The 25,598-nt window shown below is 49.1% G+C and overlaps 1 protein-coding gene across 3 annotated transcripts in view; it reads right to left on the bottom strand.

Moving 5' to 3' along the window:
* SLC25A22 (solute carrier family 25 member 22) overlaps positions 1 to 24,844 on the bottom strand; it is a 50,595-nt gene extending 25,751 nt beyond the window's left edge. The window contains exons 1-3 of one of the 3 annotated variants that reach the window (XM_030240438.2): positions 24,775 to 24,789; positions 20,499 to 20,559; positions 1,702 to 1,808 (exon numbers count right to left, since the gene is read on the bottom strand). In XM_030240438.2, coding sequence (XP_030096298.1) covers positions 1,702 to 1,721 — 20 coding nt within the window. In that variant the 5' untranslated portion in view covers positions 1,722 to 1,808; positions 20,499 to 20,559; positions 24,775 to 24,789. Of the gene's footprint in view, positions 1 to 1,701; positions 1,809 to 6,966; positions 7,078 to 20,498; positions 20,560 to 24,774 lie in introns of those variants that run through there. The other 2 variants (XM_030240437.2, XM_009099281.4) reach the window with 2 other exon arrangements.
* Positions 24,845 to 25,598: the final 754 nt, after the last annotated feature.

Below are 25,598 nucleotides of genomic sequence, written 5' to 3'. Positions count from 1 at the left end.
ATCTTGTTCTACTTAGGGGTGTCAGAAACAAATCTCCTTGGCTTGGCTGCCTGTGACCACTGCAGACACATGGTCCCATCAACTGGAGAGATGCCCAAAGCAGGAGAGGTGAGGGACTTGAGGCACAAAGAACATGAGACAAAGACCATTGCACCTGAATCAAAAGCTTTTTCCCCTGTGACTGAGTCATCCCACTTCACACATCAGTGCTTTCTGCTCTCTCAAGGGATAAGAATCCACTGTGCCTGGTCTCTCTGTCCTATTTAGCTTCTGCACAGCTACTGCCTCTCACTACCTACGTGTGCAGGGCTTAGTGAAATGAGGACAACACTGGCTAGCATGCAAATGAAGCCATTTGCTCAGTTTAATACAAGAACGGATACAAAGGCATCCCAGTTCTCCTCTTCTAGTGCTCCTCCTCAGCCCTTTTAACTAGTCCCTGTAGCCCTGTAGCCAGCAAGCTCCTGCTCACACCACCAAGAGCACACTGGAGGAGCCAGGGCACATCTTGTTGGACACATCTCCTCTTGTAGAACACATCTCCGCTTCCTTCAAAATACCAAGCTTCAAACAGCCACAGACATCTGATGGTTTTGCTTTGCTGAGGTTATCGGGAACATAGACCTGCCAGGCTCCATGGAGGTGAATCTCTGTATGCCCTTCATGGGTGTGTTGGAAGAGTTCCAAGTGCTCTCCAAATTGGGTAGCAGATGATGGCCAAATCTAGGCACACAAACACTCCACAATGCTGTATTTTTATCAGCACAGCTCAGGACTATTTACATTTGCAGAAGACAGGCGTACAGGAAGATATCCTAATTATGGCAAATGCTAAGAAGGGGCAGCCCTCTTGCCTGCAGCATTCAGGTACTGCCAAGTCCTGTCCTTTGTCTCCATGTTTCATTCACCCACTCACCCACCCCACCTGTCCTGAGAGTGTAACCTGGAAAAGTAGATATTAGAAAAGCAACATGAAAAACCCCACAGGAATCCCACAGCATGCAGTAGTCACTTAGCTGGGGCAACTACACAAGCACCAGAAAATTAAACCCACGTGGACAACTGTGCAGATCCACCTGACACAGCTCTCAGGAAGCAAAGGGTAGAAATGTATCTTTCCAATAAATGAATCGCATTTCATTTCTAGGGAAGACTCAAGTCCAGCCTTTACCAGAACCAATACTCTTAAGCTTCCACTGTGCACGTTTGTGTCCTTAATCATTGTTGATACTTCATATTCCTGCTACCACTCAAGCCTTGACGGTCTGTAGAGTAAGGGCACAAGGCTGCACAAGGCTATGTGGACTTTGTCTTTACAAGTACTGCATCCTTGGTTAGTCAAGGACCTGGCTTTGCTCCCTTGATGCCAGCAGCTGAAGTCAGCAGGTCAGGGTGACCTTTGAAAGAAGAAACAAAAGGAACAGACTCATGCAGCATAGAAAGCAGAGTGTAGAAAGAAAAAGGCAATGAGAAAAAAGAACTGAGGAAAACAGAGATGTGACAACATGGCAGAGCACACAAAATAAGAGAAGGTTCAAAAAAAGCGGGTAAGAAAGGAGAAGAGAAAGAATCAAAACTGTTTAAGGCTGGAAGAGGTGATCAGGTGATTTCTTCCAACCTCCTGGATCCCAAAAGGAAATAAGTTTGAAAGATTTTAAAAGAATAACCTACAGAACAATTTAAAAAAAAATTAAAAGTTACCTGATCTGTTTATCAGCCATTTAATTCAAACTTGATCTTGTTAAAAAATGAATCTGTTCCTTCCAATCGTTCTTTTTCAGTCACGTCTTCCTCACTTCAGTTTCTTCCTGGGAAAGGACAGAAAGACACCAAGAACACAAAGTTGAGACATACTCTCCTTAAAGCTCAGGGGCTCCTTGGCAGGCAGGCTGTAGGTTTAGGACAGCTGAGGCACAAGTGACTTAATGGAGCACCTGATCTCCTCAAAGAGGAGACTGAGTTCCAGAGGGAGCCTTATGAATGTATGTCTGTAAATATAAATATACAAGGACATATGGAGGGAAGAGTTGCCAGGGTCATCGGGTTCTAGCAGCATATGAGGAAGGGAAGCAGCCAGGCAGGGCACAAGTTCTGCCCAGAAGCCAGGACAGCCATGTCTTTCACTTCTCTCCAACTTCAGAGGGCATTTCACACCATGCCATGCCCATCCCCAACCCTCTGCAGGTCCAGCCAGCCCAAGAGAGTCAAGTGTCATCACAAGACTCATTTAGCACTTCCCTTCAACACATACATGCTGTGTCCAAAGGACAGCCTTCAAAACACTGCTCTACCAGAGGTTGCTATCCTTTCTCTATTTCTGAGCTTAAACAGACAGCCCATGCTCAGTCTTGTGCCAACAGTGCTTTTTAAGCAATGCCTCTCCCTCCCCAAGCTACTGATGCCACTTTGCCCTTTGGACCGCTCCTTTCAGCTCAGCGCCAGACTGCAGGAACCAATTCTCTCTAAGACTCTTAATTGTTACCGTGTAATGAGAGTGGTTAGAAGTCACCACACAAAGAAATCTGGACACCAGAGAAAATTTCAAAAGTGGCCACAACTTTCAGCTTTCTGGAGATGCCTTCATCTCCTCACCTGCAGCCTGGGAATGCTTTCTGGAGGTGTCTCAGCCGTATTCAGCCAACTCCCTCCCTCTTCCCTTTCACTTGTCACCTGGATGCTGAGCCAGAAGCAAAGGAAGTACCTTTGTTTGCCCTTTCCCTCTGGAAGGAAATTTGCTCTTGTACTGCAGATTTCCTAAGTCAAACAGAATCTCACATCCAACAGAGGGGCTTACAGGCCAACACCTTCTCTGGAGATACCTCTGGCATTCCTGAGAATAGAAGGTCCCTGAAAGTATGAAGAGCTAGTGAAGGTGCAAACAGGTATGGGAAGGAGTTCAGGTCCCCCTCCTGTTATATCAAGTGCCAAGAACAGGATAGCATGAAACCATTTGTACAGTCCCACTCTTGGACAACATGAGACTGAAACTGCCTTTTCTGCAGCCCCACGTTCAACTAGAGCTGTGAGACACCAGCACATGGAGCTCCCTAAGGAAAGGCATTCCTCCTCAAAACACTGCACACAAACCTCACCTACTGCATTATGCTGTTACACCTTCTGCGACCCTCTTCAGATAGTTCACCTGATCCCAACTGATCTGTGGCTGCAGACCTTAAAAAGCTCCAGATCAGCTAAGTCTGCACTTTCCAAGAGAAAATCACTTACACCCTTCATTACATGTACTTCTATATGCATGTCCACAAGAGCAGCTTGGTTTAGGTTAATCTAATTTTCTATCAAATTAACCAGAATAAGACAAAAATATAAAAATATAAGAAGAGCAGTAGCTGAAAGCCCGTAACCCTGCCATAAACAAGTTGTGAATTTTGAAAACTCACTTCATAATGTCTACACCCTCAATAAACTTGTGTTATTGAGACAGGCCTGACAAAATACATTAACTAAGTGGTCCTAACAGCCTGCTCCAAGCTCTGGCTAAACACCCCCCTTGTTGCCTCTGCTGCACCCTTCAATGCAGAGGGGCTTTCAGGAGGACAGACATCCACCCCAAAGGGCAACAGCAAGAAAAGACAGCAAGCCTGCCAATATTCACCACAGCCAGGTAGCCAAAAGAATGAGAAACCAAGATGGACACACAAACACATCACAGGGCTGTTTCTTACCTGCTAACACAAGTAGGGCAATGGAGTCTCTCTGCACCAAGAGACTTGGGACAGCTGAGTTTAGTTCTCTCTGGCCTTTTTTTCTTTTGACTTTTGGCTTTGGCTCCCCACCTGCCCAGTAACTACAGAGTCTTCCACAGCTGTCTGATCCAGTTGGAAAACTGCTGCTGCTTCCCTCCAGGGAACAGATGCTCCTGCTGCAGCTGCACAGCAAGACAGGGTAAAAACAACCTTCCTGGGTTTAAAACTGGGCAAAGTTACAGGTTTCCTTGGTGCTGGCTGTACAGCCAGCAAATACCAGGACTAGTATCATCTCCCCTAACAAAAGCCACTCAACTCGCGGACGAGCGACGGGAAGCGAACAATGTGATCATTTTACAGCAGACACCAGCACTTGATAACTGTTTAAACAGCACCTGGCACTGCAGAGGCCTGAATGTCTGTGGCCAGGGGATTTTAATGAATTAAGGGATTTTAATGCAATGAAGTGGAAAGCTTATTTGAGCTCTGTTTGTTTAAACAGAGCTCCAACGAATGATCATTTGCAAAACAAACCCTAAGTCACCCCAAGCTCTATCTGACCATTTTGCTGTAATCTACAGAACTCCCTGAGTCCCTTAAAAGAGGTGAATGATGAACCCTCCAGTGGCCTGGTCAGGGAGTTTCTGGGCTAAGCCAGACCCCAGTCACTTCCAGGGCAGGAAAATAGCTGCTACCATTCTGCAGTCTAAGCGAGGGGAAAACCAGCTGGGAAGAGAATGCCAGGAATTTTATAGGACATTTAAAAAACAAATCCAGAACAACATTATACATTTAACCTAGAAATGGAAGAGATTAAATAAAGACCTATGTAGATCTTCCCAGGAAAACAGTGCTCTCAGGAGCCAAAAACTGCACATAAAAGCAGGCAAGCATCTACAGCCAAGCAGGGTGTAGCTCCAAGGCTCCCTGTGGGAGAAGTGTCAGGGAGGAGGGTTTGTATCTTCCTAGGAAATCTGCCATCACGACCTGCATTGGGGCAGCAGGCAAGCCAGCATCACCAAAAAGGTGCTATGCCTCAGAAAGTTTTTGTATGGTTAAACAACAGGACAACGGCACTGCTGGAACTGGGAACCTGTGTGGTAAAAGGAGCTGAGGAACTGGGAGGAAACTGATTTAAGAAGTGAAATAAGAGTCACCAGAGAGCCACCTGAAAGCCAAAGAGGCTGAACAGCCTTCGTGGAAGGGGATCCTAAATTGAACATCCCATAATTAAGAGAGTGAGAACAGCATGGGAGTATTTCCTTCCTAGAGTGCTGTTAACACAGCTAGGCATGGATTAATGCCCCATTACTTACACACCAGGACATCCCTTTTACATTTATTAAAATGATCAGGCAAATTAGTTTCAGAGCCACGCGCACACCGAAGTGGTGCAAATGGCCCGAAGCTCATGCTGACACATAAATGGCCCAGGAGCCTCCTCAATCCTGCCTTTCCCTTTTTTCACCTCCCAAAAGTCAGCTCCAGACAGTGACAGAACAGCCACACTAGAAGTACCACGCTGCAATCCTGAATGTATCTGGTTCTCACTGCCTAAGCCACCAGTGAAATGGTCCTATGTTTCTCCCCTGCCTTGCCATACATCTCCCATACAAATCAGACAGTGAAGCTTTCTTCAGGAAGGCCAACCTTTGTATCTGCTCTCCTGACCCCATGGGGCATGGGGCTGAACTTTCAACCTTCAGTTTTTGCCTTATCACCTGAAGGAAAAGTGCTTACTAGAGAATCACAGCCCAGCATGAGGCATGGAGGGGAGCACACAAACCTCATTTTGTCTCATTAATGCATCACACCAGTAAGCTTGGATTGGAAATACAGGCACCCAACATCTCCACAAGCCAGGAAATCACCAGAGAAGAAACAGGTTAAACGTATCCCCATGTTGGTCTCTGACCTTGCTGATTGCATTTGGTGCCACCACACTTCCCTACAGATGTGGGTTGGCACCACTACTCCCAGATGCCACTGTTCTACCCCCAGTCTGAGCCGAGTACAGCACCCTCCTTCTCCTGCTCTTCTCCTGCCAGGCTGCCAGAGCCACAGCTGCCATCCTCCAAGCCAGCTGTGGGCTCCCAGTCCACCAGCTCCCCCAGTCCTGCCAGCAGCACCCCCACCCTCCCAGAGGCCAGCTCTTCACTTCTGCCCTCTGCCAGCACTCTCATGTGCAGATTCCCTCCCCAGCAGCCCCCGTGCAGCTGAGCACATCCTCTCAGGCTCAGACTGCTGCACATGCTGATTTATCTGAGCACACACAGGCTGCTGGATTGACAGAAAACCTTTAGCAAATGTCAGTTGCTGCTGTGGCCGAAGAAAGCAAATCTGTCTTCTCCCTACACCCAAATGTGTTCCCATCCCTGGTTTCATGCCAGCACAAATATTTGTGCTGAGCAGTCAGACAGGAATGAGACAGAACTGGAGGCCAGCACTGGAGCTGTCACTGAAAGCCAACTTCTAAACTACAACCTTGACTTAAGAATAAACAGCAGAATGGGAAGTCAGGACTCCCTTCCACATATTTCTATTTGTCTTGAGAGCAAACAAACTCAAAGCCCCAGTGAGAGAAGCCGATGTCAAGAAACAGGGATCAGAAGGTGAGCAGAGGAAACAAAGCTGTGGCAGGATCCACTGTGTCAAGAGAACACTGCCATGCAACCATTCACAGTCAGGGATGGCAAGGGGAAGGAATCAGCAATGAGTACCTGCTGGGAGAGGAGAAACCCTCTGGGATCAGCCCACTTTCCTTCTCAGCACAAATGCATCTGAAGGTGTGGACACTGCCAAATTTTGTTAATGACAGGAGCAAAGCTGTCATCACAATAAGGTTTAAGGAGTGCAAAATAAAACTGCAAATATTTCCTGAGATAAGCTGCATTCTAGATGCACGACAGGCACAAAGTGCACAAGGGAGTTGGCACCAGGTAATGTCACCTGGGGAGAAGCTGTCAATTTGGCTCTTGCCTGCTCAGGACAGTTTGGGACAGAGGGTTTAGAGAAAATAAGTGGCAGTTTAATCTGCTGCCTGCTTGCCTTTAGGCCCTTGAAAGCAGGGACTGCCATGAATTTCCTTGCAGGACCTGGCAAGGCATTAGTCCTCAAGAAAACAAAGCAGCTCTCAAACACACTGGTGAATGCTCTCCAGTGTCACAGAGCGTCACCTCTCCAGCTGCACAGGGGACAGCACGGCCCCTTCACAGCATTCTGCCACCAGGCAGAAGCCCCGGGGCTGCACACGCAAACTCACCTGCCTGGTGGTCAGCAGCCAGCTGTACCCGTACCACACTGGGCTGTGAAAGCACCAAGCCAAAGGCAGTCTTCCCCCTTGCCTCAGGTGAGAAAAGGCCAAAGTACCAGCGGGGAGGTGCCATGCCAGCCGCCTGCACCATTGGCTGCTCACACCCTGCGGGGACAGGATCAGTGGCACGGCGCCCACTCAGCTGGCAAGGCACGGGATGCAGAGCCTCAGCAGGCAGGGCACTCCTTCCTAATAGCCCCTGCAATGACTCTCAGCTCCAGCAGTCCCTCCCCATCCTCCACAACTGACCTCTGTCTCATGCAGCTTCCCTCACGCTGGTCAGGAGGGTTCCCCCCCCCCCCGCCTCCTCCTATCACCATGAGAACAGTCAGGCTGGCACCCTTGCAAACTGCAGGCAGACTCTGCCCCCATATCCAGCCTGCACTGTCCCTGCACACTGGGGAGCCTTAACTGCATGCTGAGAGACCTCGTGATGAGAGAACACCTTGAAACACCTCCTGTGTGCCACAAAGGGATGGGTGAGTTCTGAGTTCCCTGGCTGGGGGTTGTTGTAGAGGCGTTTGGCTTTGCAACTCAGGTGGTGCAGTATAGATTTACTTGAATGCCCACAGAGGGGAAAAAGAGGAACAAAACTCTTGATTAGCAATGAAGACTCCTGAGCTCACATTCCAGCTCCATTACTGACTTGCCCTTCACCTACAGGATTTCAAACCACAGTTGGCAGCCTGACGAACACCCCGAGTCCATGACAACATTCCAGCTTAGGAAAAAAACAAGCCTCGAACAGAAACAGTCCAACATCTTAGCAGACATAGTTACTCACCACATCCAAACCAGTGCAGTCACCCCTAATGCTGCAATAGAAGAGGATTTACAACAGGGCTGTGTTGGAAGTGTCACAGGAACAATCCCTCAAGCCCCTAGGACTACAGCAATATCCCGCATTCTGATACTGCATGCACAGTGTTGCAACTATCCTCTCCACAGGAATTACTTGAGACTACAGGAGATTCACACAACAGTAGTCAAGATTTGCCTGATGCCCTCAGTCACCAGGGTCACCTCCTGGCAAAGCAAAGGAGTTACCAAAGACATCAGGCAGAGCCTTAACTGCTCCTGGCAACTGCCCCCTCTATCTGCCTGGTCTCAGCCACAATAGGAAAAGCCAGCATAGCTGCTGACTCCAAAGCAAAGATCAAAGTGAGTGGAGCAGCAGGTATCACTGGAAAGCAAGGGGACAAAACAGCAGGGAAGCAGGTGGGGAACTTCCTGCCTCCAGGCAGTAAGAGTAGGAGGAACACACCCAGTTTTCCTACTCCCTCCCCCCTTTGGGCTCTCCATCTTGCTGGAAGCAGAGGCTGCCCCCCCAGTACAGCAGCATCACGCAACTTTGCCTGCTTTGCTGAAAAATCTTTTGCAGTAAGTAAAGACAAGAACACCACAAGCACCTGGTGTTACCTCTGTGAGAGCTAAGGCTTGGAGCAAGGCTTCCAAAGGGTACTTGCAGCAAGAGAAGTGCTTTCCTGACTTGGAGAACTTCTCCAGGCCAAAAAACCAGCCATTTACTTAGATTAGAGCAGAAGCCATTTGCCCTGTTTCTTAACAAAAGGAGTCCCATGGAGGCCTCTTTTTGCATCAGCATGACCCCTTTAATACTGAGATGCCAAGCCATCTGCCAAGACAGAAAGACTTGGGCAACAGGCCTGTGCTGGTCTGGAAGAAACACCAGATACACCCTTCGACTCTGCATGTCTTGGGTAGAGACTGCCCTGGATCAAGAGACAGAAAGCTAATGCTCATCTTGAAGCTGGGCATGGGTATCAGTACTGCAGCACACCAAAAGGCCCCAACACCCACCTGGGCTCTCTCATTTTAGGAGCTGCTCTGACCTTCAGTAAAGAAAAGTCCCTGTCCTGGAGGTTTTGCAACTGAGCTGCAAGATGGGATGAGTAAGGACAGCCCTTAGGAGAAGTGACTCACCCAGAGCTCACAGGGGAAGTCTTGGTATCAAAGACATTGGAGAAGATAAGTTGAAGGAACCAGAGGGAAGGTTTCAGCAGGACAAAAAAGTTTGCAGTCATCTTATTGAGAACACACTCCTGAACTGAAGGACAACACATTAAAACACTCTTAAGGCAGTATCTTCACTCACAGGAGAGAGACAACAGGTCTAAAAGTGCTCACAGCCCCCCCTGGAAAGACAGAGGGGAGCAAAGGAAACCCATGGGAGCTGCTGGCACTCTTCCCATCTCAACCTGCCTCCTCTCAAAGTCCTCAAAAAGGCAATTGGGTCAAGTGTCAAAAGATCTGGCTCTTCTGCCCTGCACAGATGCCACATCAAGCATGTTGCCCTGATGCCCTGTCACTCCTCTGAACACTTATAACACAAGTAACAAGCCTCTAAATTTAGGACAACTACTCATGCTCAAGGCAAACTGTCTTGGAGTAGGTGCCAGAGGGCTGAAAACCCTTTGCATGCATCTCATCATAAAATCTTCAGTGATGTCATCATTCGAGGCCAGGGCATGGCCATAGCAAAAATTCAGGCTCAGCACTTGCTTGAAAATAGTGGTGGATTCCAATCTTTGGTCTATAGAAACCTGCAAGTCCCTCCACCAATTCAAAAGGATGTGTAAGAGTTAGCTACAGAACAGGTAATCCATATGCAAATACAATGAACTATACATAGATATATATACACACTTTTACATAAAATGGTTATTTAAATTAAATTATAATGGGCTAGGTTATTCTGCAGCTGCAGAGGCAGCAATAGAAGCACAAGCTAACTGACAGTAAAGCGACCTGCACATGATCATGCTGATGTACAAGCAGGTGCATCTTGGATGTTACTGGACAAACATTAAGTGGGTACTTATTGCCAGTAATGCTCCTTTCCAAGTGCCACCAGAGAAATCATGTCACATGCTGAACTGATACAATTCTAAATATTTTTAAATCCACCCTCCTCTGGATCTGTTCTTTACACCAGGTTTTATGAAATTACAGCTTCAGAGACGTGCAGCATTTGCTGAGCTTTTGGGAGTCTGGCAGATGGGAGAGAGAGCAAGGAGAACAATTAAGAACTTACATACAGCACTCCTTTTCAATAACCTGTGGTGGTCAACAAAGGCAGAGCCAGCTGACAGCGACAGACAGACCAACCCTTGGAACTGGACGGTCATACCATGGGGAAACTTTGGTGCAAATCCTTTCTCTTGGGTGCACTGCCAAAAGGCTGAGTAGAAAAGAGTTCCCCTCTCCCAGTTAAGAAAATAGCCACCATGTATAAAGCAGTAATTAAAAACAACCAACCAAGAATCCCAAAGGAAAGTTAAAGGTTGGTTTCTATCTCACTCAGCAGGAATGAGGTAGAGCACTGAGCTGAGGTGTTGGGGCCTGAAAGGGACCATTCATTCCCCACCAGCAATGAAACCAGGGCTATTGGCCCTCAGCTCTCTCTGCCAAAAGAAAGGGGTGTCAGTGACCCTGCTGGGAGGAATAAACATCTTTTCAGGCCAAATTGCAGCAGTACCTCACCAGAGCAACACTCAACCAACCACAGAGCTGTTCCTGTTGGATGCCTTAAAGTGTGTAGTCCTGAAATGGTGCTGGTTCACTGTGGCCAAACCAGAGGCTACAGAGGGGAAGGAGTGACAGCTCAGGTCACTGCTGTGCCCACAGTGGACTCCTGGCAGCCCTGCCTTGGGGCTAGCATGGAGAGTGGCTTGGTGAGCTGCTCTGCCAGCTCCCTTATCACTGACTACTTCCTCCTGGATTGCTGGGGATCTTTTGTGCTCTCTCCATCCCTGTTTACCAGCTCAGGGGGCCAGCTGCCCTATGGACATTCAGTTTTACAGGTAAAGACTGAGATAAAGAAGGCATTAAGCACCTCAGTCTTTTCCTCAGCCTTTGTGGCTGTTTCCTATGCATCCAATAAAGGATGGGGATTCTTTCTGACCTTCTTTTCTGTTGTTAGTGTATTTATGAAAACACTTTTTATTACTTTTCACAGCACTGGCAAGACTGAGCTCTAACTGAGCTTTTGCCTTTTTTATCTTCTCTCTATGTGACCTAACAATGTCCTTGTACTCTTCCTGAGTCATCTGCCCCTTCTTTCAAATGTTGCAAACCCTTTTTTTTACCTGCCTTGGTTCCTGCAAAAGCTCCCTGTTCTACTAGGCTGGTCTTCTCTCCTGCTGTCTCATCTTTTGGCACAGAGGGACATGCTGCATCTTTAAAATTCCCTTCTTAATGTATGTTCAGCCTTCCTGGACCCCCTTTGGTGACCTCCTTCTTTACTGCATCAAGAATTGAATACTCTGTAATTTCATGGTCACTGTGCCCCAGACTGCCTCCAACCACCACATCTCCCACCAGCCCTTCTCTGCTTGTAAACAGCAGGTCTGGGAGGAAGCACCCCTGCTGGGCTCTCTGACCAGCTGTGTCAGAAGTTATCTTCCACACAGCCCAGGAATCTCCTAGACTGCTTTCTCTCTGCTCTGTTGAGCTTCCAGCCGACATCCAGCAAGTCTCCCAAAAGAACAAGGGCTGGCAATCATTAAGCAGTTGGCTCATTCATCTGTCTTTTCATCCTGGTTGGGTGGCCTGTAACATACCCTCCCCCAGGGTGTCTGCCTTGCTAGCCTTCCCCCTAATTCTCACCCACAGGCACTCAGCCTTAGGTCATCATCACTACCCTTCAGCTCTCAATAGTCAAAACACTCCCTAACAGACAGTCGCTGCCTCTCCTTCCTTGCCTGCCCCTTCTGAGGAGCATACAGTCATCCACTGCAGCACTCCAGTCATGGCAGTCATCCCCCCCAGGTTCCACCATGGTGCCCACATCATAGCTTTCCCGCTGCCACGCTCCCTCATAGCCTCTTGTGCACCTCCTCGCTGGAAGAGAGTGGGAAACTGAAAAGTCCTTGATTTAGAGTGAGCAGTACTTAGCAGCAACTAAGATATCAGCATGTTATCAACATTGTTCTCATACTAAATTCAAAACACAGCACTGTATCAGCTACTAGGAAGAAGATTATCTCTATGCCAGACAAAGCTACAACACTGGCTAAAAAAGCTTTTCTGGAAAAAGCCTCCTGTCTTGGTGTGTACTAAGCATTCCACAGCTTTGAGCCAGCATGAGCCAACCAGTGTCCCTACCTGCTCCTGAAACAAAGGAAAAAGGAGGAGGGGAGGGAAATCACCATCTCTGGGCAGCACCTGAGGTACCCCAGCAGGTATTTATCTTCCCCCAGAGTTTATTTGATTTTTTTCTCCCCCCTGCAATATACCTGTTAGGAACTGCACATGGGCACCCCTGCAGATCCTCACCCATTGCATCTCCTCACCCCACACACCACTCACAGAGCCTTCATTACAACTTTGATTTCTCCTGAGAACAGGCTCTAAGAAAGTAGAAATTAAATTTATCTGCTTCAATCTGCTGCAGCAAGACTTGTGTGCATCCCTGGTCACTCCATGGAGATCTCAGACTTGTTTTCCTTCCGTGCCTCCCAGGAGGTCCAGATTCTCAGCAGAGATGCAAGCCAGAAGAACTCAGCATCTCTGCTGGAGCCTAAGGACTTGGTCCCCTGCCAGATGCAACAAGAGGGCACATTATTACAAGTACATACACACTTTGGTCCTGTTTCATCGGGTTTCATTATCCCTTTGACTGTAACAACTTCATCTTCTCAGTGATGCTCCTGCACAGGCTCATGATGGCCAAGAACAGTTCAGGCCTTGCAAGCCCAAGCTTACTAGGCAGAAACAGCAAACAGGTAAAATAAAAAGAGGGAGTAGGGACAGGCAGGACACCTGCACCTCATCCTAACTGTTACTTATAGGAAACCTGACCAAAACAGTGCAAGGACATCAACAGCTTTCCAGTACCATTCTTCCTGCTCCTCCTCCCAGCTTGTGCTCACCACAAAGAGCACAACCTGTGATTATTGAAGAAGGAGGAAGAAGAGAAGAAATGCAGGAAGTCTCCTGTGCATGCACAGTGGTCTTGGCTGAAAAAAGCCCCCAAAATGCTTAACTCACTAGTTTTAGAATCAGTGCAGGACTTTACTATCCCACATGCAGAACTACTGGAACAGAGATACATATCACCATCCTGGACTCACAGACTGCATCATTCTGGGGTGGTGGAGCACAAAGCATAACCTGCAGCTTCTGTGAAAAAAGGAAGAAAAAACCCCAAAACCAACCAAACAACAAAACCAAAACAAACCCCCAAACATCTGGTGGCAAACATCCTGGCAGCATCCCATGAGACCTAGCTAAGTGCTGTGCATGGCAAGACCCCGAACAGTAAAAGGAACCAAGGACCACAGTGCTGCAGCAAGTGAAAGTACTTGCAACTATCTTTGTCCTTTTACAAGAATCTTGCTCTTTTGCAGTCTCAAATACGAGCAGCGCCAGAATACACTAGCCACTTCCTCGGGGAAATAGGATAGACAAAGAAGCAAAATTACTATCAGTACCTAGCATATAACCTGATTGGAGCAGAGTTCAAGCGTGGGTTGCTGAAGTTTATTTCTGTAAATTTCCGCCTCCCAGTGTGTGTCATATTTCGCTGATTCATTCTTCAGATCCTTTTCTACCAGCAGCATAGAGCATAGGAAATATCCAGGGCTGGTTGCTTAGTAAGCCTGCACTGAAAGTTCCCTTCCATCTACTGCGCCTGCTGCTAATTCCCTTCACAGCTCTGCTCATTAATAAAAATACAGCACAATAAAAGAGAACCGCACACATACACACCTCGCCCAAATTTCCTCCATACTGACTGGTCCTGAGTCACCACCAGTGATTAACTGTTGCCATGCACTAAGGAGGACACGGTTATTAAATTAATAGGAGCTGCTTAACCTGGCTACAAATATACATGAGTTCTTTGTGCCTTAGTGAGCTAATAAGGCATGTGCTAATTACATTAATTCAAACAAGCCCAGCATGCCCTGAGGGCAAAGGGAGAGAAGGGTGCAGCAAACACAGGCTTTTTCATAATAGCTGTGAGACGGCGGAGAGTACTTGCCTTGACACAGCTTTTGGAGAAGCACAGGAACGCTGTGGCTGGCACCCTATGGCTCACTCAGCCCAGCTGCTGCCTGGTTAATGTGCAAAATCCTGCTCATTCACCCAGCCCTTGGTGCAATGATAGACACAGGATCCTCACTCCAAAGGGCCAGCCAGCTTGTCTCTTCCTGTCTCTGTGGCCCAGAGCACATCGCAAGCCTTGGAATGACACCCTGCTGCTTTGGGACTGTGAGCCTGGGACCCTGCTGGCAGCCCCCTTCCCACATGGCACCAGCAGCCTCAAGCCCTGAAGCAGCATCGAGGGCTGCAAGTCACTCATCATCCAGCCATGTGATGCTCTTCATACAGCCCCATCTCCTCCCCAACCCCAAAGTCAGCCAGCCAGACAGCATGCAGTGGGACCTTAACTAAGTTAGGCAATCCCAACACATCCCTAAACCTATCTGGCAATGGAGGAAGCAGAAGGGACAGTTGCACCTCCCTCGTCAAAATGGCAACAGAGCCTTCAGAAATCTAACAGGCTGCACAAGAAGGAGAGAGACATACAATCCCAGCAAGGTTCAGATATGCTCAGAGAGGAGCCTCCCATCTCTCCAGCCCAAGGGTAAGCAGATCTCTAACCTCTGTCACCTCTGGAGAAGAAGATCCAGCAACAGCTATGCTCACTGAGGTGTCTGCTAGGAACTGACCACTTCCTGGCATGCAAGGGAAGGAAAGGAAGAGGAGAGGAAGTTGGTCATATTTCTTGGCACCTCCAAGGACACATGCTCACCAAGCACTTTCTGAAGGATGTGCTTTTCCTGTAAGCATTAGGGGACTGTGCTGGAGCAAAGCAAAGTGTTGGGTTTTTCTTCTTCCTCTCTTATCACTTCTTCCTATACTGCATGCATCTGGCAGCACATCTTAGGGCCATCCCTAAGAGATGTGAAAAGCCACCATCTTTCTCTGGCTGCTATGCTACGTGAATTTTAAGCATTATAAAGGCATGATGCTGTCTCTCTGCAAAAAAGAGAGAATCTACAACCAGGTACCAGGTGAGAGCCAGTGCCATGGAAGGGCAGCACAACACCATTTTTTCTGCACAAAGAGGAACTGGGACAGGCTCGATGCAGTCTTGATGGTGTGTTGGCGGAGAAGGTGCAAAGATTTTCATGAAGGGAACAGTACCAGGGATTTTTAGTCCCTGGAAAATGCCACATGATTTTACTTTCCCAGCAGAGACTGTGGTTACTCAACCACTTGTCCAACTTCAGACTACTGCTCTTCCTTTCCCCAGCAACTCAAAGAACTCACTTTGGACCAGGCCTATTCCCAGGTCACGTGTAGCTGTGAACACACAAATGCTTGTGTTGACATAAGTAGAGAGAGGCAAGAGTGGAAGCAGGGCTGTTCCTCTTGGCAGCAGCCTGCAGCAGCTTGCTGAGTGCACCGATAAAGTAAACCAATATACAACAATAAAATAGAACAAGAATCCCTCCAGGGAAGCCTGGGAGATAAGAGCTTCTGGGCCCTTAACAAAATTATTTAAAAGGCCTAGTAACCCAGAGCCCTGTGGGTCTGTATGTCAACTGATAGCTGTCACTCAAAAGTCCCAAAGAGGGACTGCTGAGCCTGGCTGGAACTGCAGAGCATCCCACAAATGCTGCATCCCAGAGTGCACCAAGAGCATCAGCCATGGACATGGGAACCGAGGCTGAAATATCACAGGCGAATGAAGCAGGACCTCAGGATGTGAAAGGACAGATCCTTCCTGCATGACCCTTTGGAGTCAAGAGCTAGGCTCCACCTAAGGCAAGGTGACAGAGAAGCATAGAGCAGGAGCCACCACGTAAGCATGCCCATGCTGGTGTACAGCTACAACCTCAGCTGCCTACTAGAGCCAAGGCCTTTTGTACAAGAGACCAGACATGGAGAATTGACAGAATAACAAAAGGACATTTCCCAGCCTTCCAAACACTTTGCAACAGCAGGTAGAACAAAGCTCTCTCATTACTCTGAAGAACAAAGCTTGTCTCATTACTTCTCAGTGCCAAAAGCAGAATTTCACTAGTGCTCCCAGTGCACTGGAAGAAATGCCTCTTAAATGTCATGTTAGTCAATACTCCTTGCCTCTCAGCCACAGGACACTGCTGCTGCCAGTCCCTTTGCTGTGGGGTACGTGAACGCAACTGCTCCGCTCCTGCATTGCCAAAGCCCTTCTCACCTCCCACCTCAGCTGTTTTGCTTATGCCAAAACTGTTCAGACCACAGAAAAATGGTTCCTTGCTAAATGCACATCAGCAGTCCCACATGGGTCATGCTGCTTCTGAAGAGGTTAGCAGCTCCTCCAGAGAAACTCATACACGCTCTGTGACAAGCAGAGGAACTGTCAAGGAGGGAACTGCAACCACCACCTGATGGCTCAGGAGTCTGTGGCATAATGCATTCCCCAGCTCCCTGCTCACCCAGAGTGCTGTGAATCAGCAGGTTGCAAGGCAGGCAAGGCATTCCCGGCAGGAAGACAACGTATTTTGGAGGCTACAGGCAAATGAAAACACATCTAGTCCTGCTCACCTAAACAGAGTGCAGGGAGATGAGTAACACAAGAAAGGGAAAAGAGGAAAAAGTGAAGTAAATCAAACTTGAAAAGTCATTCTCTGAACATCAGATGTCTCACCTGGCTACCCCGTATACGCCGGGCAATGCTGCTACCCGACAGATGTATCCAGAAGTTCTACCTGACACACCCTCAGGGAAGCAATTCATCTTGCACTGCTTGAGAAACTGTTTCCAAAAAGTTTCCAAATGAAAAACGCCTCACAACTCTAATTACCAGCCCTGTCTCACAAAGAGTGCAGGGCACAACAGCAGGCAGCAGTAGACACAAGGAATTGTCATGCCAGTGAGCAGTGGAACAGGCACGTTGCCTCAGAAGACTGGCAACAGTTTGGCAATGCAGAAACTAGACGCTGTTCTGCTCCAGAGGTCCTTGGACAAGGACTTCTGGGCTCCAATCTATAACCCAGCTGGAGTCAGCTGTGACAACAGACATGGGAACCTGCGTGCCCCAGAGCAGAGCCCACTCAAGATATGATGCAGCACTCTGGGGGAAACATGTTCTCCCTCCTCTGCAAGAGCAGTAATTTCATTGGAGAGAGGAAGAGGGGAGGCTGGCTGCAGCAGAGCTCATCAGGGTTCCCAACCATGACATGTAAACCCTCACCCACGCCCTTTCAAGCTGCCAGCAAGTTTGCCTGCTCACATATATGCACAGGTGTGTCCAAACAGCACATGCCCTTTATCACAGGTGATTCATTTGTTTTCAGCTCCACACCACCTCAATTTGCACTGACACAGGTCCAGAACATTGCACCAGCACTAGGAACAACCCAGTGTCAGATGACCTATGGCCTTCCTACAATCTCAGCCATGTGCCAAGCAAGATCTCACAAGCTGCAGCTCTGCAGCCTCTCTCCCACAAGCTGACTCCGTGTGTCTGCAAACTGCCCCTGGCTCACCTCCACCAGACCAGCCTGACGAGCGGGCACAGCTGAGCCTCACCGCAGGGAAGATGGGACCTTGCTCCGCACGGGCCCGGCGGAGGCACAGGCACTGAGTCAGAGGTGTGCAGGTGCCTCCTGAGCAGCCGGCTCAGCCTCCCCGAGCGTGCTGGCAGGGAACGCGCTGCACGCAGGCACGCGCCCACACACAGCTCAGCAGCGACCTGGCATTTCATCCCCCCTTTCCAAAGCCAAATTCAGACCATCTGTTGAAGTATTTCTGCAAATCATCCCTCTTTTGGGAAGGGCCGGGGGCTGAGTTTAGTTGTTTATATAGTGTCTGGCATTTCTGCAGTGCTTATCACTTCAGTACCCAAGCTATTTCCTTCAAGCTCTCCATTACTTTTGAAGAACCAGTGTGAGGCACCACAGAATCTACATTGTAAGCTCTGCAAAAAATAAAAAAGGGCATCAAAAAGATGACAGCTGCTCTGGTCATGCACACATTTAGCTGCTAATAAAGCAAGTGGGATAGTTCAGGAGAAAGGGGAAGAGCCAACACAATGAATTTTATGTCCTTTAAAAAAACTACTACACTTACAAAATAGTCTTCATAAACAACAAGTGCTCCTGTTGCCTTACAGAGAAGAGCTTGGCTTGCCGAGGGCACGGAAAAGGAAGCTAGTACCACGACCCTTGAGAAAGCCAACACAAACTGAAAAAGGGAGGTGAAACACCTAGAAGAAGAGACCATTTACTAGATCAGATCATACTTTCTGCAACAGCTGCCACAGTCATTTTAAATGGCAAATGCCTGGAGTGTTGCTGCTCCCATTGCATTGTAAGGGAAAGGATCAGAGATTTATTGCTTAGCCCAGGTCCTGCTCTAAATCTGTAGCAAAGGAAAAGCAGGACTCAAATTCACAGTAAGCCCCCCACACAGCCTGTCCCTAAAACACAATTTCTTCCTTTTTATAAATCCCTAACTATCACACAGCAAAGAGAACAGCACTGAACAGGGCACAAACACACTCCCAGTCCGCGCATGGCCTTGAAGAAGGAGTTTCCATCCCATCAGACCCAGGAGGCAACAGGGACCTGCCCTTTCCTCCACGCCCATTAAGGGCAGTAAGGTGTCAGACACCAAAGTGACAAAGACAGAGATGCAGCAGCAGCAGAAATGATGATGGCCTGGCCCAGACTAAGCTACAGCTTCGTTCCAGGCACTTATCCACACAAAAGCCAGCACTCATCCAGCTCGGAGCTCTCACAGCACACAACACAGCCCCGGTCAAAGCAAAAAGGCTTCACTGAAAGCTGCAGCTGATTCAGAAACCAAGGATCATGGCTCCTGGGCTTCTTTCTGGCTTGATCCAAACCAATTGCTCACTTGCACAGCATATCTTTCCTACTAATATCATTTGCTGAAAGTCCCCTATCTTTGTGCTCTAAAAAAGAAAAGTACATAACTCTCTTCCCAAACACCTCCTCCAAGCCAGTTACTCAACCAGTGCAGAAGCATCACTGTCATATATATTTCCTTCTCTTTCCCTTTCCCCACCCTGTCCACAAAGGGCACCCACCTTCCTCATAGCTGGGACAGCTTTTAAATTGAGAGTATAAGCCCCAAACACAGAGTCAAAACTCCAGGTGGGGCAGGCACAGTCTTTGCTGTGACTTAGTCATCTCCAGCTCCTCAAATTCATGCTATTTGGGGAAACTTAGTTGGGTCAAAACCAGCCTCTCTCCTGCTGGCTTCTGGATAAATGCCTCAGACACAGGAAAGTAAAAAATCCACACAGCTCTCCTGATATGCCATACACCCGCATCAGTGCCAAAGGAAGGAGCAGGGCACAGGAAGGTTTGACAAGATGCAGTCACCCACCCACAACACGACTACCAAAACGAGAACAAGTACCAGTTACAAAAATGTTTAACAAAATAGAGTAAGAATGCACTCCTGTGAGCAGCTCACCACAGGCTGTACTAAATTATGATCAACAGAGACCCCATAAATTAAATAAACAGTAACCCTTCATATTCCTTCTGATACAGAACATTGCTGCCTGGGTGCCTCTCCCTTCCCTGAGCATATAATCTCCACAGAGACAGCCCACCTAAGGCAGAAATGTTCAAAGTTTTTATATTTGCAGATGTTTAAGAGCAAACTGCCTGACAGAAATCCAAACCACCCAGAGTGACAAGGTCTTTTCATTACATTTGTCTGGGATTTTGCCTTGTTTTCTAAAGCTTTTGTACCTCCTGCTACTTTTTCTTCACAATAACTCAAACTACCAGGCAATCAATACTGCAAGGTTAAAGCAACATCCAAGTTTGGCATTGGACAGCTCAATCCAACTCCTCCTTCCTGCTATCTCTGTGCTAAAAGGCAAACAGAAGAGGACAGGAAAAAAATATTTATCTGCTGTTAGGATTAGCTGGAGCAACACAGTGTTAGCTCTAGCAAGCTGCCACTGTTAGCTGCATATGGCCAAGTGACAGTCCCCAAACCCAGCAGGTACAGCCAGAGCACTCAGCCTTGCTTCATTACATCATGGTGCCAGAGAAGCTGAAACACACTGCCCTGTTAGACCTCAGACACCTCTCTGGCAGAGAATAGGCACTTGCAGTCACATCCCTGTTGTCTCACTGTGGACAGACAAGACAACTGTCTCCAGCAAGGCTGGAGTCCATGCAGCCATTTAGGAGGAATGCACCATGGAACACAGGCATGGTGTTCAACATGTTCAAGAGTAACAAATAAAATCAATGCACTGCCTACAACAGGCAGCATCTCCAGCTCATTTGCCAAGATAAGTAATTGACAATTCCATATCTCCCAATCTGTGGTAGTGCAGATGTTTGGTCACTTCTAAGAGAGCCTGAATATACAAACATGGGCATTAAAGCAGACTTTTGCATTTCCTGAAAACACAGTTAAGGATTTAGGAGAATGCATCATGGATGTAAAAGGAATAATTACCAGTCCTTATGTACCTGCAGCAGCAGAAGGCAGAACACTATGCACAGGCAGATTCTTCCCCATCCTGCACTGTTGCTGTAGAAGGAGCAGAACAAACATTTGTCCTACACAGCACTGCAGATTTTAACAGGAGAGCAGAAGCAGCTGAGAGAAAGACAGGTCCAACTGGAAGCCTAACAGGACATTAACAAACTTGTAAGTGACAGGCTAAACAGGCTGTGGGACCAGACTCTTCCGTTTGCTCCAGGACTCCCACATGATGCTCAAACTCAGCTGGTGCAAACTAAATTTGCTCCACTGTCTGCCAGAGCTGTATCAACTTACTCCAGTAAAGGGTGCTCAGCTCTGGGACACCACTGACAGGCCACTGGGACACCAGTGATGGGCCACCAGCTGTGTAGAAATTTTATTCTAGGGAAAAACAAAGAAACAAAGCAAAAAAAAAACAACCCCAAAACAAAACAAAAACCCAAAACAAAGAAAAACCCCAAAACAAACAAACAAACAAACAAAACCCCAAAAAACCAAACAGAGGAAAAAACACTGTGAAAAAGGAAGGCCATGAAGAAATCAGGCTTAGGAAGAAATAGCTCTCTGTTCTGAAACAGGCTGGAAAAGGGGAAAATGTAGAAACTCCCTTCACAGTGCATCAGCATCCTATCATAACACATATTAACTGCAGCACTGAGGATCATTTGTCCCAGCCATTCCAAACCTGGTTTGGTTACACATCATCTCCCCAGCCCAGGCTCTCCTGACAATAGAACAAAAATATTTTGTATTTTTCCAACCCTTTTCCTTTCCCTTTGGGGCCTAGTTCAAAGCCCTTTTATGTCATTCTGACAGCACCATATGATTTTAGGCAGATAAACCCAACCCATTAAGAGATACGCCCTGTGCAAGACATCTTGCTGGCACTGGAAAGTTGGCAGTGCAAAAGATTTGCAGTTCCCTGCCTGCAAGTGAGACTAGGGATCAAGTGACAAAAGCAAGCCTGGTGTGGAACAAGACAGACCTGCTGCTAGTCAGCACCAGGGGACAGGAGTCCCTCTGCAGTTATGGTCAATGCTGCTAAACTTTCCTTCCCACCACACAAGCCTTTCATCCCTCGGACGTCACAAGGACATCCCACCTTCCAGTAGCTACTGTGAATCTGGCAATTACCCTCCAGAAGCATCTTATTTCCACAGTAGAGTGAGAGTCCAGAGGTTTGCTAGCATCTGTAAAACAAGTAACTGTCAGCCCATCAGCAAACACAAGGCCTGATCCTTTGGAGGACCGGAGATGGAGAGCATGGATCCTTATTCCACACCCAGGTACTCCTCGCTGAGGAAGAAGGAACAACTCATCACCCATCTTACAGCCTCCTGGCTACAGATTATTCAGATAAAACCCAGAGTGTGTTAAAGAAACTTTCCTGTCTGACCACCCAGGAGCCACTCTGTCAGTCACACTCCCCCCATTCCAAGACTTTCACTGCTGGGACCAAAGTCCCTTCACAGCAGATGGCTCCAGTGACCCCATGGGTGGCCCTTTTGGCTCCCTGCACACCCCACACTCACACAGTCAGACAGGGTTTCCTTACTGGCTCAGCCCTGGGTTTCCCACAGCAGTCTCAGATGTCTGGATCTTCTAAGTAACTTAATCATGGTGCAGTGACACAAAAACACCTTGACATGGTGCCTCTGGGGAGGGATCCCTAACAAAAGCAGTCCTGGGCTTTTTTACTCGTACAGTTTGTGCAGCCAGAGAGTCTGGGGTCTTCCTGCTGAGTCATCAGCTCCTGCTGTATCCCTGTGCCCTTTGCTGTCTAAAGGGTCAGCACCAGGTCACAGCCCCTTTCCTGGCGCTCCTGACATTTCCCCCATCCAGGGCACAAACCATAGCTCACACCACAGCTCCTGACATTTCCCCCATCCAGGGCACAAACCATAGCTCACACCACAGCTGCACACCGAGCTATCAACTGGTGGTGGAATACACTTGAGGTGTATGCCTCAAGAAGTGCCAAAGATATTTAACTATTTCCACAGCATTGCACGATCATCACACACCCTCCAACAATGATGTACCCTAGACTGGGTTTTAACCTTCAAGGAAAAGCTGTTCTCATGGGAATCTGAAGAACTGGGGCCCTGGTCAGGGATGTTGGCTCTACACACAGATTTTATTCCAGCTAAACACAACACAACATTTACTCACCTGGAAACACAGCCGCCCTACTCTGGGAAATTTCTCCCTCCTACTATTTCACAATTCTCAGGATGACAACAGTTACGCAAGAACAGCTGTATAGACACATGAAATGCTTACAGCTTCTAAGCAAGACTTTCCCCAAATTCCCCTTATCAGACAGCTCCAAATCCTACAGCTCCCAGGTTTCAAGGCACACCAGCCACCAGTCACTGTGCCTCCATCATACCTTTGCCCTGGCAGAGACCTACAAGAAAAAACATGATGCACAAGCAAGCAGGGAGCTGCTTCCACATGGACATGCTGCTGTCACCTTGGCTAGCCAGGTAGGTATTTCCCCCATCTTGCCCACTAATTTAAATCTTGGCAGGAAAAGGGGAGCAAATGGCCTTGACAGGCTGTCAGTGATTTCTACCTTTTAGTAACTTAATACAGCACACGATCCCTTCCTAAAACGGCAGCAGGAAGATGCTCAACGGCTCTGGCATCCTAGTAAGACATTAACAAGATTGCTGGGCACCAAACGGGACTGCAGACTTTCCTTCAGAGCACGGCTTCAGTTTACAACACAGATTTGATCCCTTTTCCACCTCAGCCATCCATCTGTGCCACAGATCGCCATCAACCCCCCCCAACACAACACTCCTTACTATGACAGGCACTTGGTGAACAGATGAGCCCAAGGGCACAGCACCAGGAGGAAAACTGCACCTGTATGAACAAATACAAGTAACAGCACGCAGTTGAAAATCCTACAGGCAAGACATTCAAAGAGGTAAACCCTCATTAAATCCTCGTGTTTATTTTCTGAGGAGGAGGTTAGAGGAACTCCTCCTATTAAACCTTGCCTACTCCTTTGTTTATAACAGCCTGCAAAGCAAAACAAAGTAGAAGACAAGAAGGCAACCACCACCCGAGTCCCACGATACATCCTTATCAGTACCACTCCAGTTCAGTTGCCTTTTGCTTGGCACTGCCAAGAAGAGAGCTCTTGAGAAGCAAAGCCACAGTTACTTGCAGTGATCAAAATCACTGCAGATACCATCCCAACAGCAGCAGCAGCACCACGAAGTCAGATCCTAATAGCAGCAAGACTCTCAGAGATTAACACACTACGGTAAAAATACCCACTATTGAGCTGTAAACATCTAATAGCCAAAAGACATCAGGCCAAATAAATATACCTGGGATCCTGCCCTGACACCTGGCAAGGTATATACACTACAATCTGAGAAGCCTTGCAGGAAAGAGGCTGGGGCACTGGAAAATCCGATTTCCACAACTTCACCCTCACCCAGCAGCTGCAGAGGGGGCAGCAAGAGGATGCTTGGGGTCCAGTTCCCAGGGTGACCTTGAGGAAATCCCACAGTCTGTCCACATTTCCACTCTTCCCGTCCACTGCATGAAGAGCACAATAACCTTGACCTATCTCAAAGAGGCAGGGATCTGGCTTAGGAGAGTCTGGAAGGAGCTCAGAGGGGCTTAGATGCAGGACCTGCGCTGCAACCGGGGCGGTCAGGGAATCCTACGAATCGCCCCAGAATCAGAAGCCCGGTGAAACTCGTTAATCGCTTTCAATATAAAAAGCTGCAGCTCCGGGGCACTAAAGGGCTCGCTGGAGCCGCACACGTGTCACCCGCAATTTCCCCGGCGCGGGCAGGGCAGAGGAAGGAACACCGGGGCTGCAGCCCCCGCGCCCGGCAAGGGCAAGCCCCGCACGACGGCGAGCGGGGGCCATCAGACAGAAGGAGCCAGCCCGGGGAGGAGGGGAAGGGCTGGGAAGACCTAAAACCCCCAGGGTGAGGAGGGGAAGTGGCGGCGGGCAAGGGGAGCCCGCAGCTCCGGGGAGGGAGGGGGGTGGGTACGTGGGGGGCCCGCAGCCCCCCGGGGCGAGAAGACGGCCCTCCAGGGCCCGGGGGCGCAGGACGGGCGGCCGGCACACCCCTGGCATGAGGGGCCGGGGTGAGCGGCGGCGGGGCCGGTGCAGCAGGAGCCAGGCCGGGGTGCATGGCCGAGCTCCATCCCGGCGGCAGGAGGGGTGTCGGGACCCCCGGCGGCGCCTCCGGAGGGCTTGGGAAGGGCCGTGCCCACACTTACCGGGCGGCGGCGGCGGCTCCCGCCGGGGCCGGGGACGGTGCGGCGCGGGGTGCGGAGCTCCTGCGCGGCGCGGCCCGGCCCGACTCAGCTCTGCCCCCTCCGGCCGTGCTCGGCGCAGGAGCCGCCGCCGCCTGTCCCTCCCCGCCGGGGCGGCCGCCGCGTCCCCATGGCAACGCGGGCCGGGGCGCCCGGGGATCGCCGCCGCCGCCCCCAGCCGGGCGCGGGGGGCCGGGACTGCCCCGCCGTGCCCCGAGCAGCCCCGGGCCGTGCCCACAGCCGTCTTGAGAGGCGGCTCACGGCAGGACACGGGGCGAGAGGCAGCGGGGAGAAATAAGTCTGTCGTCTGTACCCGAGGGAACGGCCTGAAATTGTGTCAGGGCGGGTTTTGGTTGGGCTTTAGAAAAAGGTTCTTCACCCAGAGGGTGATTGGGCACTGGAACAGGCTCCCCAGGAAAGCGCTCACAGCACCAAGCCTGACAGAGCCCAAGAAGCGTTTGGGCGATGCTCTCGGGCACAGGGTGTGACTCCAGGGGATGCTGCTGTGCAGGGATGGGAGTCGGATTCGATGATCCTTATGGGTCCTTTCCAACTCAGCATCTTCTGTGATTCTCTTCAGGATAACAGCCAGGCCCACTGTGCCCATTGGGTCACCATGCTGTTCTGCCTGCTACCCCTACTGGCAGGCATTGATTTTTGGGGTTAGCAGGCTCCATTGCAGACCTGGAGTTCTCAGGAGTATTATGGGACTTAAATCCTTGCTGGGACAAAACATCCACAGAGACTGTTTCATCAGGCCTTGGAAATTAGGCATTTTAATGGCGAGG

This window comes from Serinus canaria, chromosome 5 (assembly GCF_022539315.1).
Source record: "Serinus canaria isolate serCan28SL12 chromosome 5, serCan2020, whole genome shotgun sequence".
Lineage (NCBI taxonomy): Eukaryota > Metazoa > Chordata > Aves > Passeriformes > Fringillidae > Serinus > Serinus canaria.
Note: the sequence above shows the minus strand (reverse complement) of the source record. Positions and strands in the feature narration are given on the sequence as shown.